We start from the raw sequence: 14,665 nt of genomic DNA, 5'->3' as shown, positions 1-14,665 counted from the left end.
ACTTAAAGAAGAGAGAGAAAAAAGATTGAAAACATTAACAGCTCCAGGACATGTGGAACAATAGTGAAAGATCTAACCTCTGTATAACTGGTTTTCAGAAGAAGACAGAGAGCAAATGGGGCAGAAAAAAATATCTGAAGAAATAATGTCCAAAGTCTTCCCAAATTTAGTGAAGGACATATATTTAGAGATTAAAGAAGCTTAGTGAACACCCCAAACCATATAAATATGAAGAAAATGACATGTGGGTATATCATAATCAAACTACTAAAAAGCAAAACTATGCAGAAAAGCTTGAAAGCATCCAGAGAAAAACAATACAGGAAAACAATTCAGATGACTACTTTGTTCCCATCCCTCTGGTTTCATTCAAACCAGAGGGAGGCATGAAGAACACCAGAAGTGGTAAATATCTGTATACCTGAAAGAAAGGATTTATTTTTCCTTTGAATTTATTTAAAATACATATGACTATTTAAAACAAAAACTAGAACTTTTTCTTGTGGAGTTTAGAACGTATTTGGCTGTTGTGAAACAAATGACAAGTGGAGCACAAAGGACATTAGCAGAATGGGGTGGGTATAAATGGACTTGTAGAGTCACAAGGCTTCCACAGTATTACATGGAATAATATTGACTCTAAGTAGACTGTGAAAAGCTAAAGGTGTATATGTAATTTGAGAGCAATCACTAAAAAAGAATGCCTAGAGGTATAACTGAAAAGCCAACAGAAAATTTAAACAGACTTCTAAAATATATTGAAGTAATCATAGAGAAGGCTGGAAGGAGAAACAGAAAACAGAGGACAAACAGAAAGCAAATAAAATTCACGGTCTCAGAGAACTAGGACTTGATCTTGGGTAAGCTGTCTCGTAACTCTCTATCAGTAGGGGAAGGGAGGAGGAAGGCTACACTGGGATAGAAGGTTAACCAGGATAGTGATGGAGATTATAGTCACAATGCTTACAATTAGGGAGGAAATGAGAGAGGAAGACATGAAGAAATGGAAGAAGAAGTAAAAGACCTCAGAATTTCAAGGCTCTTCCCAATACAGATGCACTAGATTCAGACTCTAGATTCCTTTATTACACCAGGGGATGAGGTTGCCTTCTAACTCTAGATTTTGACACACCATTCTGAACTACTTTATTTTCAGTGCCTTGAAACTCAATCTCCAACCTGTATACCTACTCACACTTTTGCTTTCTGTTCCATACCAAAGTGCCCTCTGCACACAGACTTTTGGGCCTATACACTCTGCCTTCTCTTGGCCTGGTGCTTGATCCTGAACCTCATCAGCCTCAGCGAACCTGACTTTGGCTTCTCCTCAGTACTTAGGGTATGTATCTCCTTAACTATTCACCTGGGTACAGTCTCCCACAGTTTTGCTTACTTGTACCCCTGGTTCCTGTCCTGGCTCTTCATGGTGTTCTGCCTGTGGCTACCCTACACTTGGTAGAAGGGACCCAGGTGCCAGAGAAGGAGCCAGTGTACAGGCCAAGAGCAGAGATTCTGGAGCAAGGAGTTAGAGTGGAAGCAAGGCCTCTGAGGAGTTGGGAGGCATACAGTGCGAATCTATACGAAGGGTTGGCTTATAGAATATTCTTCAGTCACATTTGGAGATTAAATTCCACATGATGGCGACATATTCCTATGAAATTAATGGAAGCAGTCGCCTTCAGACTTTGAAGTGATTTCTGGTGTTAAAAGTGTTGTTGTCTTGCTAAAAAATGAGACAGTAAAGGCAATGATTTTTGTTAAGGCAGAGAAGACAAACCTGGGAAGGGCTTTATCTGCATATGGTTCCCCAACTGGTGGTAAAAAGGTGAGTGAGTCAAGGAGCTGCATATCCTGTACAAAGAGGCAAATGATGAGAAGACCACTGGTTATCTGCATGAAAGCAAGCTCCAAGGTCTATGTGGAGTCAGGATGGATTCAACTCAGGGTGTCACATTAACTGATAACAACAATCACACTAAGTGATCCTTGTGATGCTACGTTTTGTTTTAGTCTTTCTTTGTCTGAGGTGGTAGCAGGACATATCTTAAAAAATTCTTATCAAAAAAGCTTTAAAAAAAGCCAATACACAGTTTTAATCTCACAAAATTTTATAAGAAATCTCAGGGATTATCTTCTAAAAGTCAGTTTGCACAAATTAATTGTGTCAGATACACAGCCAATTTTATAAAAAATTAAGTCTCAGGAGAGCTAACTCATAAAATCTTATTTATAAGATAGAATATTGAATATTTGAATAAAAATAATAAGAAATCCTACCATTTTAACAAATGAAAAATTATAAACTAAGAATATATTTATCACATACAACATGATAAATGTAGCTAACACTGCTGTATGTTATATACGAAAGTTGTTAAGAGAGTAGATCCTGAGAGTTTTCATCACAAGAAAAAAAAAAACGCTTTTCTAGTTCTCTAATTTTTGCATCTATATGGGATGATGGAAGTTCACTAAACTTACTGTGAGAATCATTTCATGATGTGTGTAAGTGCAATCATATTGTACACCTTAAACTTAGTGCTGTACTTCAGTTATAGCTCAATAAAAGTGGAAGAAAAAATTAAAGAAAAAAATGTTAACTTATCCTAAAGACTATTTCTTAAGAAAAAGATTTAACTGAAGACCAGCAAAGGGAAATTAAAGTATTACTAATTAGGGAACTAAGTATTATTACTCTTCCCATTTTATAATGAAAAGAAAACTGGGCTCAGAGAGGTTAAACAACTTGCTCAATGTTATACAGCAGCAACAAAACAAATGTAAGCTGAGGGCCTGTCATGTGTCAGCACTATGTTAGGCACTGGGGGCCAGCAGTGAACAAAGTCAAAAGAGCTCCGAGTAAGAGGGAGGATACCAGTTTGGGTCTGGTTAACCCTAAAGTCTGGACTCTTAAAAATATGTTGCTGAGACATTTGAAGTGATTCTTAAGGGGACCACGAGGGACTCCCAAGGGCTAAAGGGAGTTAACTGTGCTTGATCCCAGGTTAAGATGTCTGTCTTTTTGATTCTGAACATTAGCATGATGCCTTGAACAGACTAGACTTTCAGAACATGTTTATTCAGGGAATGAGCATGAGAATGAGGCCAGAGACTTCTGTCAATTTTGTTCACGACTGACTCTCCAGTGTCTGAAATAGTGTCAGGCACGCAGTGAGTACTCAGTCAAGGTATGCTGATTGGGCTGACTGAATGGGTGAATGAAGATCAAGGCAAATAATAAAAAGGAGGATTTTGATCTGTACATGGTGCCATGACTTTCTCAGCCTAATGGTTTTAGATTTATTTTTGGTTGTAAATACTTTAGACAAAGAAACAATTATTCCAATTCTTCTTCTGCAATGTTTTGACCCACAGTTACAGTTGCATTTTACTAACAGTCCTCTGTTTATAAGTCCATCATAACCATATCAGGAGGATGATACACGGTTGCACATGTAGCAAGTCATATTTTCCATTATTTCTCTTTTCTCCTTCCCTTTGTTGAACATTTTTATGCAGATCGAAATCAGATTACAAGAGGTTCAGCCTTGAAAAGACACTACAAGGGTCCTTAAGCCAGAAGGAAATGGAAGAAGACAGGGGCTATCCTATCTTTTGCCTTGGTTACACGGTCACTGGTAAGATGACTATAAGCATGACCCTCAGGTCCCTTATAGAACTCCCTCTCCTCTTTAACTTCAGCACTTCTGAATTGCTTGGCTATAGCATTTGTGTCAGCTAGGTCAATTTGGGACTAGCTCTTTTAAACAAAATAAAATTCATGATCTTCAAGGTTTACCTTAAAAAAAAAAATCAGCAGATGGATAGGGGAAACAGTACTAAGCATCCTGCACAGTACATGACTCTGAGTGTCCATAGGCTCTGCCCCATTCCATTCTTTATCTTGAGGAAATCTATATTTCAGTTTCAGCACAACTTCATAGATTCTCTGTCCAGACCTCACTCCCAAGCTCCCAGACCATCACCCTGTGGCATGGGCTGAAGTGTGAAAAGCACAAATGGAAATCCACAAGAAGCACAATTTAATGTAGTATTATTATATTTTGTATTAGATTACTGAAACATCCTTAATGGTCTTTCCTTTAAAAATGTTCACTTTTCTGATTATAAAAATAATAAAAGCTCATTGTAAATAGTAATAGAACACCAAAAAGTGTAAAGAAAATAAAAATGGTACATAATCTCAGTACTTGTGCATAAACTCTATATTTCCTTCAAGACTTCAACGCATATTTTTATTTTATATTATTGAGATTTTATATATATGCAAAATATATATGTTATATATGTGCGTGTCCTGCTTTTTTTAAAAGCAGTTTTATTTACTTACCTCCCCCCCTTTCCTTTTCTTCTCTCTCTCTATTATAAGTTCAGCCCTTCTTTTAGAAATCATATTTTCCTGTCAAAGAAAGAGATTAAAAATGTTAATGGATAATGATAAGATTATTTCTATGTATTAATATTTTTTCCCCAATGTGGGAATAACGTTTGGGCAGAAGGGCTGTGTACTTTCCAGAAAAGCAGGTGATGGCGGGAATTATGTTACTTACATCTCTGTACTTCTGGACCACTTGGTCAGCTATTTCCTTCCCAAATGATCAATAGCACTTGGGATCAGTCACTTTTTCTACAAATTTTAGAATTCCTTTTCAAAATGTATTACTTATTTGTTTGCTTTTGATGGGGAAGTGGATTTTGCACATGGAAAAAATAGGGAAATACTTGGAGGCTTTTAACTGAAAGTGTTTGATAATCTTTTATTGTATGATTAAAATGTAATTGTCTAAAATAACCTAAAACACATATACATGTAAGGAAAGCATATGTACTTTGGATACATTCACAGACACAGTGTGTGGGTAATCCACTAGTATTTCTAGGGGCCTCTAAATCTAATGCTATGAATGGGTTGTCTGATGCGACCTTAAAGCTTGCATAAAAACTAATCAGCACCCTTTGGGTTTTGGAGCTCATTGGCTCAGACTCTCAAAACTGAAGTCCCTTTAAATACTGGGAGATCAGAGAGGTGCCTTAAAGATATGCCCTGGGGGCTTTGGTCTAGGCCAGCAGGGCTCTGCTGAGTATACATTCCAGATAATTTATGTTTTGTTGACATTCAAGATACACTTGTAGATAGACATTCAAGATACACTTGTAGATAGACATTCAAGATACACTTGTAGATAGAATTATAAAACTGAGTGGAATCAAATTAGTTTAGTTAATGAGCCCCAGAGAGATCCTGTAGCTTTTCAGAGGATGAGAGTTACAAAAACTCTTATTATTTCCTCTTTAAACTAGAGTTTTACCATAGGTGCTTTAACTGTAGAGTTATGAAAAGCCAGTCTCCTTGGAGTTTTCATGACATACACAAAAACCACTGTATATACCACTAAGAAATGCAAAGTATGCACAATAAAACATACACATATTCTGAGTTTGCTTTACCTTTAGTCCTTTCACTCGAATAAGTAGTGGTCAGTGAAGTTTAATTACTTATTGCATGTCTGCCAGATGCCATCACTGTCCTGAGCACTGCAATATGTATATTCTTTCATTTTCTTCTCAAACCCTACCTTGATTTTTGCCTTCATTTCTTTGATGAGCTTTTTCCTTTCTAGTTTCCTCTGTTGTTTCACTTTCCACTTTCCAATTTGGGTAGGAAGGAGGCGATCAGAAATATCTCGATCATCAACTTGTATAAAAACAGCAGCATCTGGGAAAAATCCATGTTCCCCCAGAAACTCGACCTCATCAGGATATCGTGGGAAACCATCTAAAATAAAACCTGTGGAACTAGGTGAAAATTTTATAATTTACTTAAAATATTATATTATAAATATTGATTTAAAAATGAAAATAGTATTGATAAATCTCAACTTTATAAGGGAGTCCAATGAATAGTTTAAAAAGTTTTCTGCAGTATCTTTAATTTCTTTTAAATTTCTACTTGTGTAAACATGGTGTTTCTTCTCCCAAATGTATGAAATTAGATTAAAATGATAACATTTTATACTTATGTTTACAGTATAAAATTGCAGTTAATCAGTTTATAGATAATGACTATTAATTAGAAGCTTACTAAAAGTTGTGAGAAGATCATAGGGCAGGAGAAAATAAGTTCTCTGCTTGGGATGAGTGCCCAGCCTAGGGAATGTGTCACCCTTTATGCAACGAGTTTACTTGGCTGGCCCCTCCTTCTACTGAGAATCCTTACCTTTTAGCCATTTTTCTTCTAATGATGTTTTTTTCATGAGACAATTCATATCCTCTTCCCTGGCTCCCTTTGTAACCAGTGACAATTATTAATGTTTTCTTGGCTCATATGTGTAAGACGATCATATTCAAAAACTTGCCCAAGTATGATGAAACTTTAAGAATCATGAAAATAACTTGGAATGTTAACACATTTTCATTAGGGAGTATTTTTTAAAAAATCAGGCTTTGAGAATTTGGCTTGGTTTAGTTGATAGTCAATATTGGTCCCTTTTTGAATGAGAGTTTATCCATTTATCGAAAACTTGGTTTGTTTTAACTATTTATATATTTATATTTTTTTAACTTATTTTTATTTTACTTATTTTTAGGAGGGAGGGAAGTAATTAGGTATATTTATTTACTTACTTTTAGAGGAGGTACTGGGGATTGAACCCAGGACCTTGTGCATGCTAAGCATACTTATTACCACTTAAACTATAACCTCCCCCTTTAACTATTTATATTTAAATATGTTTTCTTCATATAAATAGGACTTTCATAAACGTTTGACAATTTTGGCTCTTAACTGGCATTTAGAAATATGATTTTCTTTCTTATTAAGTGGGAAAAATTTACATATTTTGGCTGTAAGATATGTGTCCTTTTCTATAGAGACGCACTCTGTGTTTTGGATAAATGAGCCTCTAGATAGTTAGATGCATATCTCAGGAAGAATTTCAATGACCCCAGATTCTTGCTTCTTCTTATACACAGAAAAGCACTAAAATCATTAACTTGAGATAGCTGTTCTTTGTGATTAGCAGTAATCTTTTCCCAAGATGTATGCTTGACTGCAGTATTCCCTAGACAAAAAAATTCATATATATACTGGCTCTACTGCTACCTCTTTGGAGCAGTTCTTCAGAGCTGTCTCCCAGGCTATAGTCCTCAGTAAGACCCTAAATAAAACTTAAACTCACAATTCTCAGGTTGTGCGTTTTTCTTAAAGTTGACAATGGTCTTCGCTGTAATTGTTAAAAGGCTACAAGGAAAGGAGTCTGGTACACCATGAGCTTTAGAATATGGGTCCTTAACCACAATCACACATTACAATCACCTGGGGAACTCTGAAGAACACCAATGCCCAGCTCCCAACCTCATACCTCTAAAAATTTTGATTCAATTGTTTTGGGGTGGGGCCCCTGGCATCAGGATTTTTAAAATAGTTCCTTAGATATTTTTAATGTATAGAATCACCAGTTTACCTGAGAGTAAGGGAGAAAATTCTTAAGTTTATGTTGGGTTACATTTTAACTTTTAAGAATAAAGCAAATAAAAGTCAATAAATGTACAAGCCTATAACAAATAAGATACCGTATTGGTTCCTTAAACCACCACTCAGAAAGTATTCCTTCAAGAATTTCAGGAGGCAATGGCTCATTTTCTGTTAGATTTAATCTGATTGCTTCTTCTTCTTCTGTAAATTGTACTTCATGAGGCTACAAACAAAAAGCAGAAAACAAAACAAAAACTTTAAACTCTGTATCAACAAAGAATATTATGTTACATAGTTGATTAGGAAAAGATTCGTTTTCCTCAGTCAGTTTTTATATGGTTGCTTGTAAACCTTTTAAAATCTGAGCTCTTTTCTTTAAACTAATATTTAATATGGTTTTAACTATTAAATTATATCTACTATAGCTAAGAGGAATTACTAGTAATTAGCATGACTGGTTTTCATACAAGGTCTCAGGATTATCTGGCTCATCACTTTTTGCTAAAACCTTGTTCACTCTATATCACACACCTATAAGGCTTAATTGATTTTTATCATCTATCTTATAATTATTCAATCTAGATCCTGACTAAAGGATAGGCCAGGCAAGCAGTCATCTGGAAAACAATCTGTACCTGCATCCATTTACAGGGGATCATTTGAGAAGAAAAGGGTCAAGGTATATCAGAAATAGTTTAAAAGTGAGTTACAATTAGATACTTTCTTTTCACACCCCCAGATAGAAACCACTGAAGAGATACATACAAAATTTTTTATGAGGCATCATTAGAAATGAATATTTTAGGATCTCCATTGGTGCTGGGGCAGATTTTTATGATATTTGATAGAAAACAGAGAATACAATAATGGAAAATCTTACAGTCTAGGTCAGACATATTCAATAACATAGTCCCAAATAAATGCCATACAATAGTTTTGTCAGGGAAAGCTTTTCCAATTTTTATTAGAGTCATGGAAAACCCAGTATTTTATATTCTATATGATCATAAGATCTGTAGTCAACATATGGAGAGGATGACTCTTAAATGACTTCTATGGGCTAATTTTTTCTTCTTTTTGGAAACTTTGTAGAGTTTTATACTGCTTATATTCTACTCCCCCAAAGTAATACCAGTAAGCACAATTATCTGCAAAGAGAGTATTAATATTCTTACCAACTTCTTCATATTTTCTTCTTCAATTGTAACATTGGCCTGAATTGCAAGTTCTTCAAGTTCTTGTTTTGCAAATTGTTCTTCCTCAGAATCGTCCTCATATTCAGGTCCAATTTTCTTTTCAGTTTTGAGCATTAGTTTTTCTTGAAGAAATTGTTCAAACTGAATGTGAAAAATGCCAAATTTTTCTGCCAGATGTCTTCCACAGACAGTTTTGCCAGAGCCACGGGGGCCTAGAAGGCATATTCTTAATGGAGGAGCCTGCCACAGGTGAGTGGGGTCAGGGGTAAATGGGACAGAGGGAAGAAAAGGGAACTTTGAGTAATTTAGGAAAACTAAGGACTATTAACTGCCCTCCCAAAGGCTGAATTATCACTTCACAAACCAAGGATGTTTCGATTTAGTATATCAATTAACATGACTCATTGCATCAACCATGGTCCTCAGAGAGAGATCATCTTGATATTAAGTGCCAAAAGGCATTAAATAAAATAAAATTAGTTTTGCTTTTCAAGAAAGTTCTAATTAAGGAAGAATGGAAAGACACTTTCTTAGCATGATAAAAACAACGACAACAAAACCTCCCTACCAAACAAAAAGTCCATTGATAATGGAACATTAGACACTCCTTCATTAATTCCTGTAATCTCTGTACTGGAGATGGGAAAGCCTGAAACCAGAGACCCCACAGAGATCCAGACAATGTGTGAATTGTCCATTGATGCTGAAACTGTCAAGCACAATGATGAGAGTTGGGATGAAAGAGCTGCTAAATCTTTGGTGAATGTGAGGAGTGGGGAGGTGGTGATACAACTGGAGTGAATGAGCCTCAAAGGGGCTGGCAGTAATGGATGGCAAGCAGGGGAGGAAAGCAAGGAGCACAGACAGCCTCATCCCCTTCTGTCCTTGTGAAGAAAATACTCAGAGAACAGTTTAAAGATGCAGGGAAAAAATATCAGAGAAAACACAGAAGAAAGAAGAGTCAGGTAATTCAGGGAAAAGGGAAATTAAAAAAAAAGAAATTTAAGAAGATGATAAGTCCACAAAAGAAGAGGATATTTGAAAAAAGACCTCAGAGAAAAGAAAGAGCTCTTAGAGATTAAAACTATAATTGCTTAAGTAAAAAGTTCAATAGTACTGTGAAATCCTGAGATTTCCTAGCATGAAAAACATACGATTTCAGATTAAACATGCACTGTGGGTCAAGTGCAATAAATAAAAAAGATCCTGGACAATTTTAAGAACACAAAAAATGAAAAGAAGCTCTTAAGAGCTTTCAGATTTTAAAAATAAAGCAATCCACCAAGAAATTGGAATCAGCCTAGTGACACTGGATGCTACCAAGAATAAAGCAGTATCTTTAATATTCTGAAAGTGAATAATTTTCAACCAGAATTCTATGCCCATACCAATTATCAAACGTATATAAGAATCAAATAACGACATTTTCAGATATGAAGAAAGTTAGTTGAAAATGTGTTTCAGCAAACCAAGGGTGTGAAAAACCCACAAAAACAAGAGGAAGACCATGATGTAAACATTTGTTGATTTTGCTACTCAGCATTTATTCACTCTTCTGTTAATTATATCTGGATTCCTCTCCGGGTGAGCACCCTTCATCACTCTCAGTTTATGTGCTTCCCGTGGAACTGATTCCATAGTCAGTTGAATTTCATCATTAGGTATATTGGGCATGAAATGAAAAGATACTCAACATCACTAATTATCATGGAAATGCAAATCGAAACTACAGTGAGCTATCATCTTACACCTGTCAGAATGATTATTACTCAAAAGACATGAAACAAGTATTGGTGAGGATGTGGAGAAAAGGGAACCCTCATGCACTGTTGGTGGGACTGTAAATTGGTGTAGCCACTATGGAAAACAGCATGGAGGTTCCTCAGAAAACTAAAAATAGAACTTTCTTGTGATCCAGCAATTCTCCTTCTGGGTTTTTATCTGAAGAAAATGAAAACACTAATTAGAAATTATATATTTACCACTATGTTCATCCCGGAATTATTTATAATACATAAGATATGGAAGCAACCTAAATGTCTGTTGACAGACGAATGGTTAAAGAAGATGTGGTACAAACATACACACACACACACACACACACACACACATATAGACATACACACACTGGAATATTAGCCATAAAAAGAATGAAATCTTGCCACTTGTGACAACATGATGGACCTAGAGGGTCCATGCTAAAGGAAATAAGTCAGACAGAGACAGACAAATATTGTATTATTTCACTTATATGTGGAATCTAAAAACCAAAACAAGGAAATAAACATAACAAAACAGAAACAGACTCATAGACACAGAGAACAAACTGGTGGTTGCCAGAGGGGATGTGGGATGGGGAGATGGGAGAAATAGGTAAAGGGGATTAAGAGGTACAAACTTTTAGCCATAAAATAAATATGTCGCGTGATGTAACATACAGCATAGGGAAGATAGGAAACAATATTGTAGTAACTTTATATGGTGACAGAGGGTTACTAGATTTATCTTGGTGATCTGTTTCACAATATACATAAATGTCAAACCACTATGTTGTACACCTGAAACTAGTATAATATTGTATGCCAATTATAATTCAATAAGAAAAATTGGTCGTGTGATAAGATTAAAGTCAATTGATGCATCCCTTGAGAAAAAGAAATTAATGAAAAGCAGAATAGTGAATAATGAAAATAGAGTGATACGAAGTTATGTAGGCGCAATCTCACACCATACCTTAGGGTCACATTTTAAATCCCTCAGTGGTGAAATTGCTGTAAACACCTCACTCAACCACAGGTTAAACCTCTAGCAATCTAGAGCTGTATGGAATTCAGAGCGTATTCAAGTAGTTATGAAGTAAAGGGATGTAGATACATAATACTCTGCAGAAAAACAGTGGAATCACTATCAAGATTTCAGGCTCCTGTCCAGAGGGATACATGTAAAACAAGGCAATAGATCACAAGCAGTGAAACAGACTAACAGGAAAGCAAAGCACCAAAAGAAGACAAAAGGCCACATTCCTAAGTGACTCACATCACCAGCAGGGCAAGAGGAACAACCATTTGTGTACTTCGATAGTCTCCATGGGCACCATATATAAACTGAGGTCCATGAAAATAGCCCAAATTATCCACAGGAGTTTAAACTGTGTTCTATATGTTCTGTTTAATAAGGCATTGGTATTATTGAAAGTTGTGATAATATATTGGAATTTATATACTTTGATCTTATAATCCCATTCTAGGGAATTATACTAATCAAATAATTAAGAGAAACAAAGGATGACACGCCCAAAGATTTCCTACGTACTATTTCATATCCACAATGGCAAAATCACATATAAAAATGCTGTGTGAAAAATGTCTAACAAGAACTAGATGTTATAATGGTACTTCAAAATGATTAAGCAATAAAATAAATTCAATAAATTTATAAGCAATAAATTCAGCTGTGTCTTTCTTCTTCAGCTAAAAAGATATCAACTGGTTTGACACAAGGTATTACTGAAGAAATCAAAATAGAGCAATTAGTTTTTATTCCAAAAAGCTGTTCTTGGAACTTAGCTATTTCCACAGCATTATTATATTAGATTGGGGACTTCACTATTGAGTAAAATAATGGATGTCGGTAATAAGTCCCTAAAAAGTACACAGGAACAATCGTTAGGATGGGCATATTGTTTTCACCTTTAATGGTTCTTCATGAGCCACGTACACCTCAGGTTGCTCCAAAAACTTTTCTTTAGCCTCAGGACTTGAAAAGTAGTAGATCCTTTCTCGATATTTAGCTGCTTCTTCTACGCTGCCTGGTTGTAGGATGAAGTTTTCTTTGAGAGCCACTGGACAAAAATGCTTTGTATCTCCCAAGTGCCTTTTCTTCTCTTTAATTCTGTCTTCATTCTAGAAATATTATTCAAAGTTTGGAGAACACGATTAAAAAATGTTTTCATGCAGCACTAAAGAGGGATTAAAAAAATAATGCATCTTGAATAGTATTTAATCCATAACAATACACCTTTAAAACTATCCACAAAAGGCCAGTTCTTATATATTTTAATTAATTAAAAAACCAGTTTCTCATATCCCTCTGAGTTCACATCTCAAGCACCTTTATTTTATAAAGAAAATAAAGCAGCACTGAGAACGAAGGTGTCTCCAGCCCTCTACTGACAAAGGTGTGATGAAAAACACCAGGATGTGCTGGTGCAGGGTCATTGTGAGGCCAGTTTGTAAAATAAAATTATTTCCAAGAAGTAAAAGCTGAGTCAGGGTCATAACTTCTTACCCATTGAAAATAAAATGGGAGATGCTTCAGGATTTGCTTTGTTTCCTGCTCAGTGGATATATAATTAAATAATTTGGAAATATTTTGTTCAGTTGGAAACGTGCAATGTATTTCATTTGTGACAGATAAAGAAACTGTGTGTAAAGTCCTTTAAGGACTCTTGCAATTTATTTGAAGCAGTCAAAGCACATTAAAAAATAATTTTCTGTGTTATACAATGCATGCCTATTGTAAAAATACTCAAAACATACCACAATGTATAAAGAGTGAAAATCTCCTCTCACCTTTTCCCTTCCAATACTATATTAACACTCAATAGTTTTGTGTGTATCCTTCCAGACCCCTTTTTCTAAGTATATTCTACATATCAACATCTAAAAATAGACATACATTCAGGAACAAATATATTATATTTAAAAAATACCAATGGAATAATACTTTACCTGATTATTCTACAACATGCACACTTTTTTCCCCCCAAACAAGATATAATAAACAACTTTCTATAAAGGTACAAAAAAAAAGATTAATCTCAACTTTTCTTGTTTTATTCTGGTTCAGTTTTTGTATCAGGGTTATGGAAGCTTCAACATGAGCTGGAAAGTACTGATCTTTTTCCATGACGTGGAAGATTTAAATAACATAGGAATTATCTAAGTAATAAGAAAGGTCCTGTAGCTCTCCACAACTATTTTTGTTTGCTTGGCTTTTATCTTTCGTCCCAAGAAAATTTTAGTAATCCATATTCTGAAAATCCTTTTCATCCTGACTTTAAAATTTATTAGTATAAAGTTCTTATAATTAAAAAAAAACCCCGTTTTTAAGAATCTGATTATATACTCATTTGTTTCAAATGTTGTTTATCGCTTCTTCTTTTTACCTGATTCTACTTGACACAAGTTTGTGTATTTTATCGCCTCCGCCAGTGAACCAACTTTTCATTTTTTGCAATTAGACCTCCTGTTTTTATTTGGTCTTGTTTTCCTACTCATTAATTTTTGCCTTTAATCTCCTTCTTTCTACTTTCTTTTGGTATATTTTGTGCCTTTTTTCTAGGTTCTTAAATTGAATGCTTAATTAACTGTTCTGGTCTTTCTTGTTTTTCAGTAAGTGCACTTAAAGCATGGTTGCCAGACAGCAAATAAAAATGAAGGCTGTATAACAAAAACTTACACAATGTTATATGTCAATTATATCTCAGTAAAGCTGGGGGAAAAAAGGACTTAAACAGTAACAGTTTTCAACAGCTCAAGGCCACATCCCTAAAATGATCCTACTCCCCCTTAAAAGTCTGCCTGAGATAGTTCAACACTGCTAAAAAAAAATCTACTGCCAATTCCAGCTGACACTTAAACACAGGGCCTCTGTGGGAGGACAGACTCTAATGGGAGTAAATGCCAGCAAGCTGACACAGCTGGCCTAATTGCATTTACACTAGTTAACCTTCTACAATTTTTCATTTCCTTGACTCAACAGGGCACCTTCTTGCCCCTCTCCCTACTCCCTCATTCTCCCTTTAAAATGTCCATTCGCCTCGGTCTAAATGGGAGTTCAGGTCACACTGGACCCTTCCCTATTGCAATAGTTCTTACTGATTATAATCTGTCTGTACCACTTTAGTGCCCAGCTAGGTTATCTCTGATAGCATGAAGTATCTTTTTATGTTGTTGTTTTAATGTATTTTTCC

General features: G+C 35.3%; 1 protein-coding gene across 1 annotated transcript in view; it reads right to left on the bottom strand.

Moving 5' to 3' along the window:
- The window catches only part of AK9 (adenylate kinase 9), a 97,006-nt gene that overhangs the window by 22,287 nt on the left and 60,054 nt on the right, over positions 1-14,665 (bottom strand). Inside the window, exons 24-28 of the mRNA XM_064486789.1 lie at positions 12,381-12,593; positions 8,671-8,931; positions 7,594-7,718; positions 5,598-5,817; positions 4,352-4,420 (exon numbers count right to left, since the gene is read on the bottom strand). Coding sequence (XP_064342859.1) covers positions 4,352-4,420; positions 5,598-5,817; positions 7,594-7,718; positions 8,671-8,931; positions 12,381-12,593 — 888 coding nt within the window. The remainder of the gene's footprint in view (positions 1-4,351; positions 4,421-5,597; positions 5,818-7,593; positions 7,719-8,670; positions 8,932-12,380; positions 12,594-14,665) is intronic.

This window comes from Camelus dromedarius, chromosome 6 (genome assembly GCF_036321535.1).
Source record: "Camelus dromedarius isolate mCamDro1 chromosome 6, mCamDro1.pat, whole genome shotgun sequence".
Lineage (NCBI taxonomy): Eukaryota > Metazoa > Chordata > Mammalia > Artiodactyla > Camelidae > Camelus > Camelus dromedarius.
Note: the sequence above shows the minus strand (reverse complement) of the source record. Positions and strands in the feature narration are given on the sequence as shown.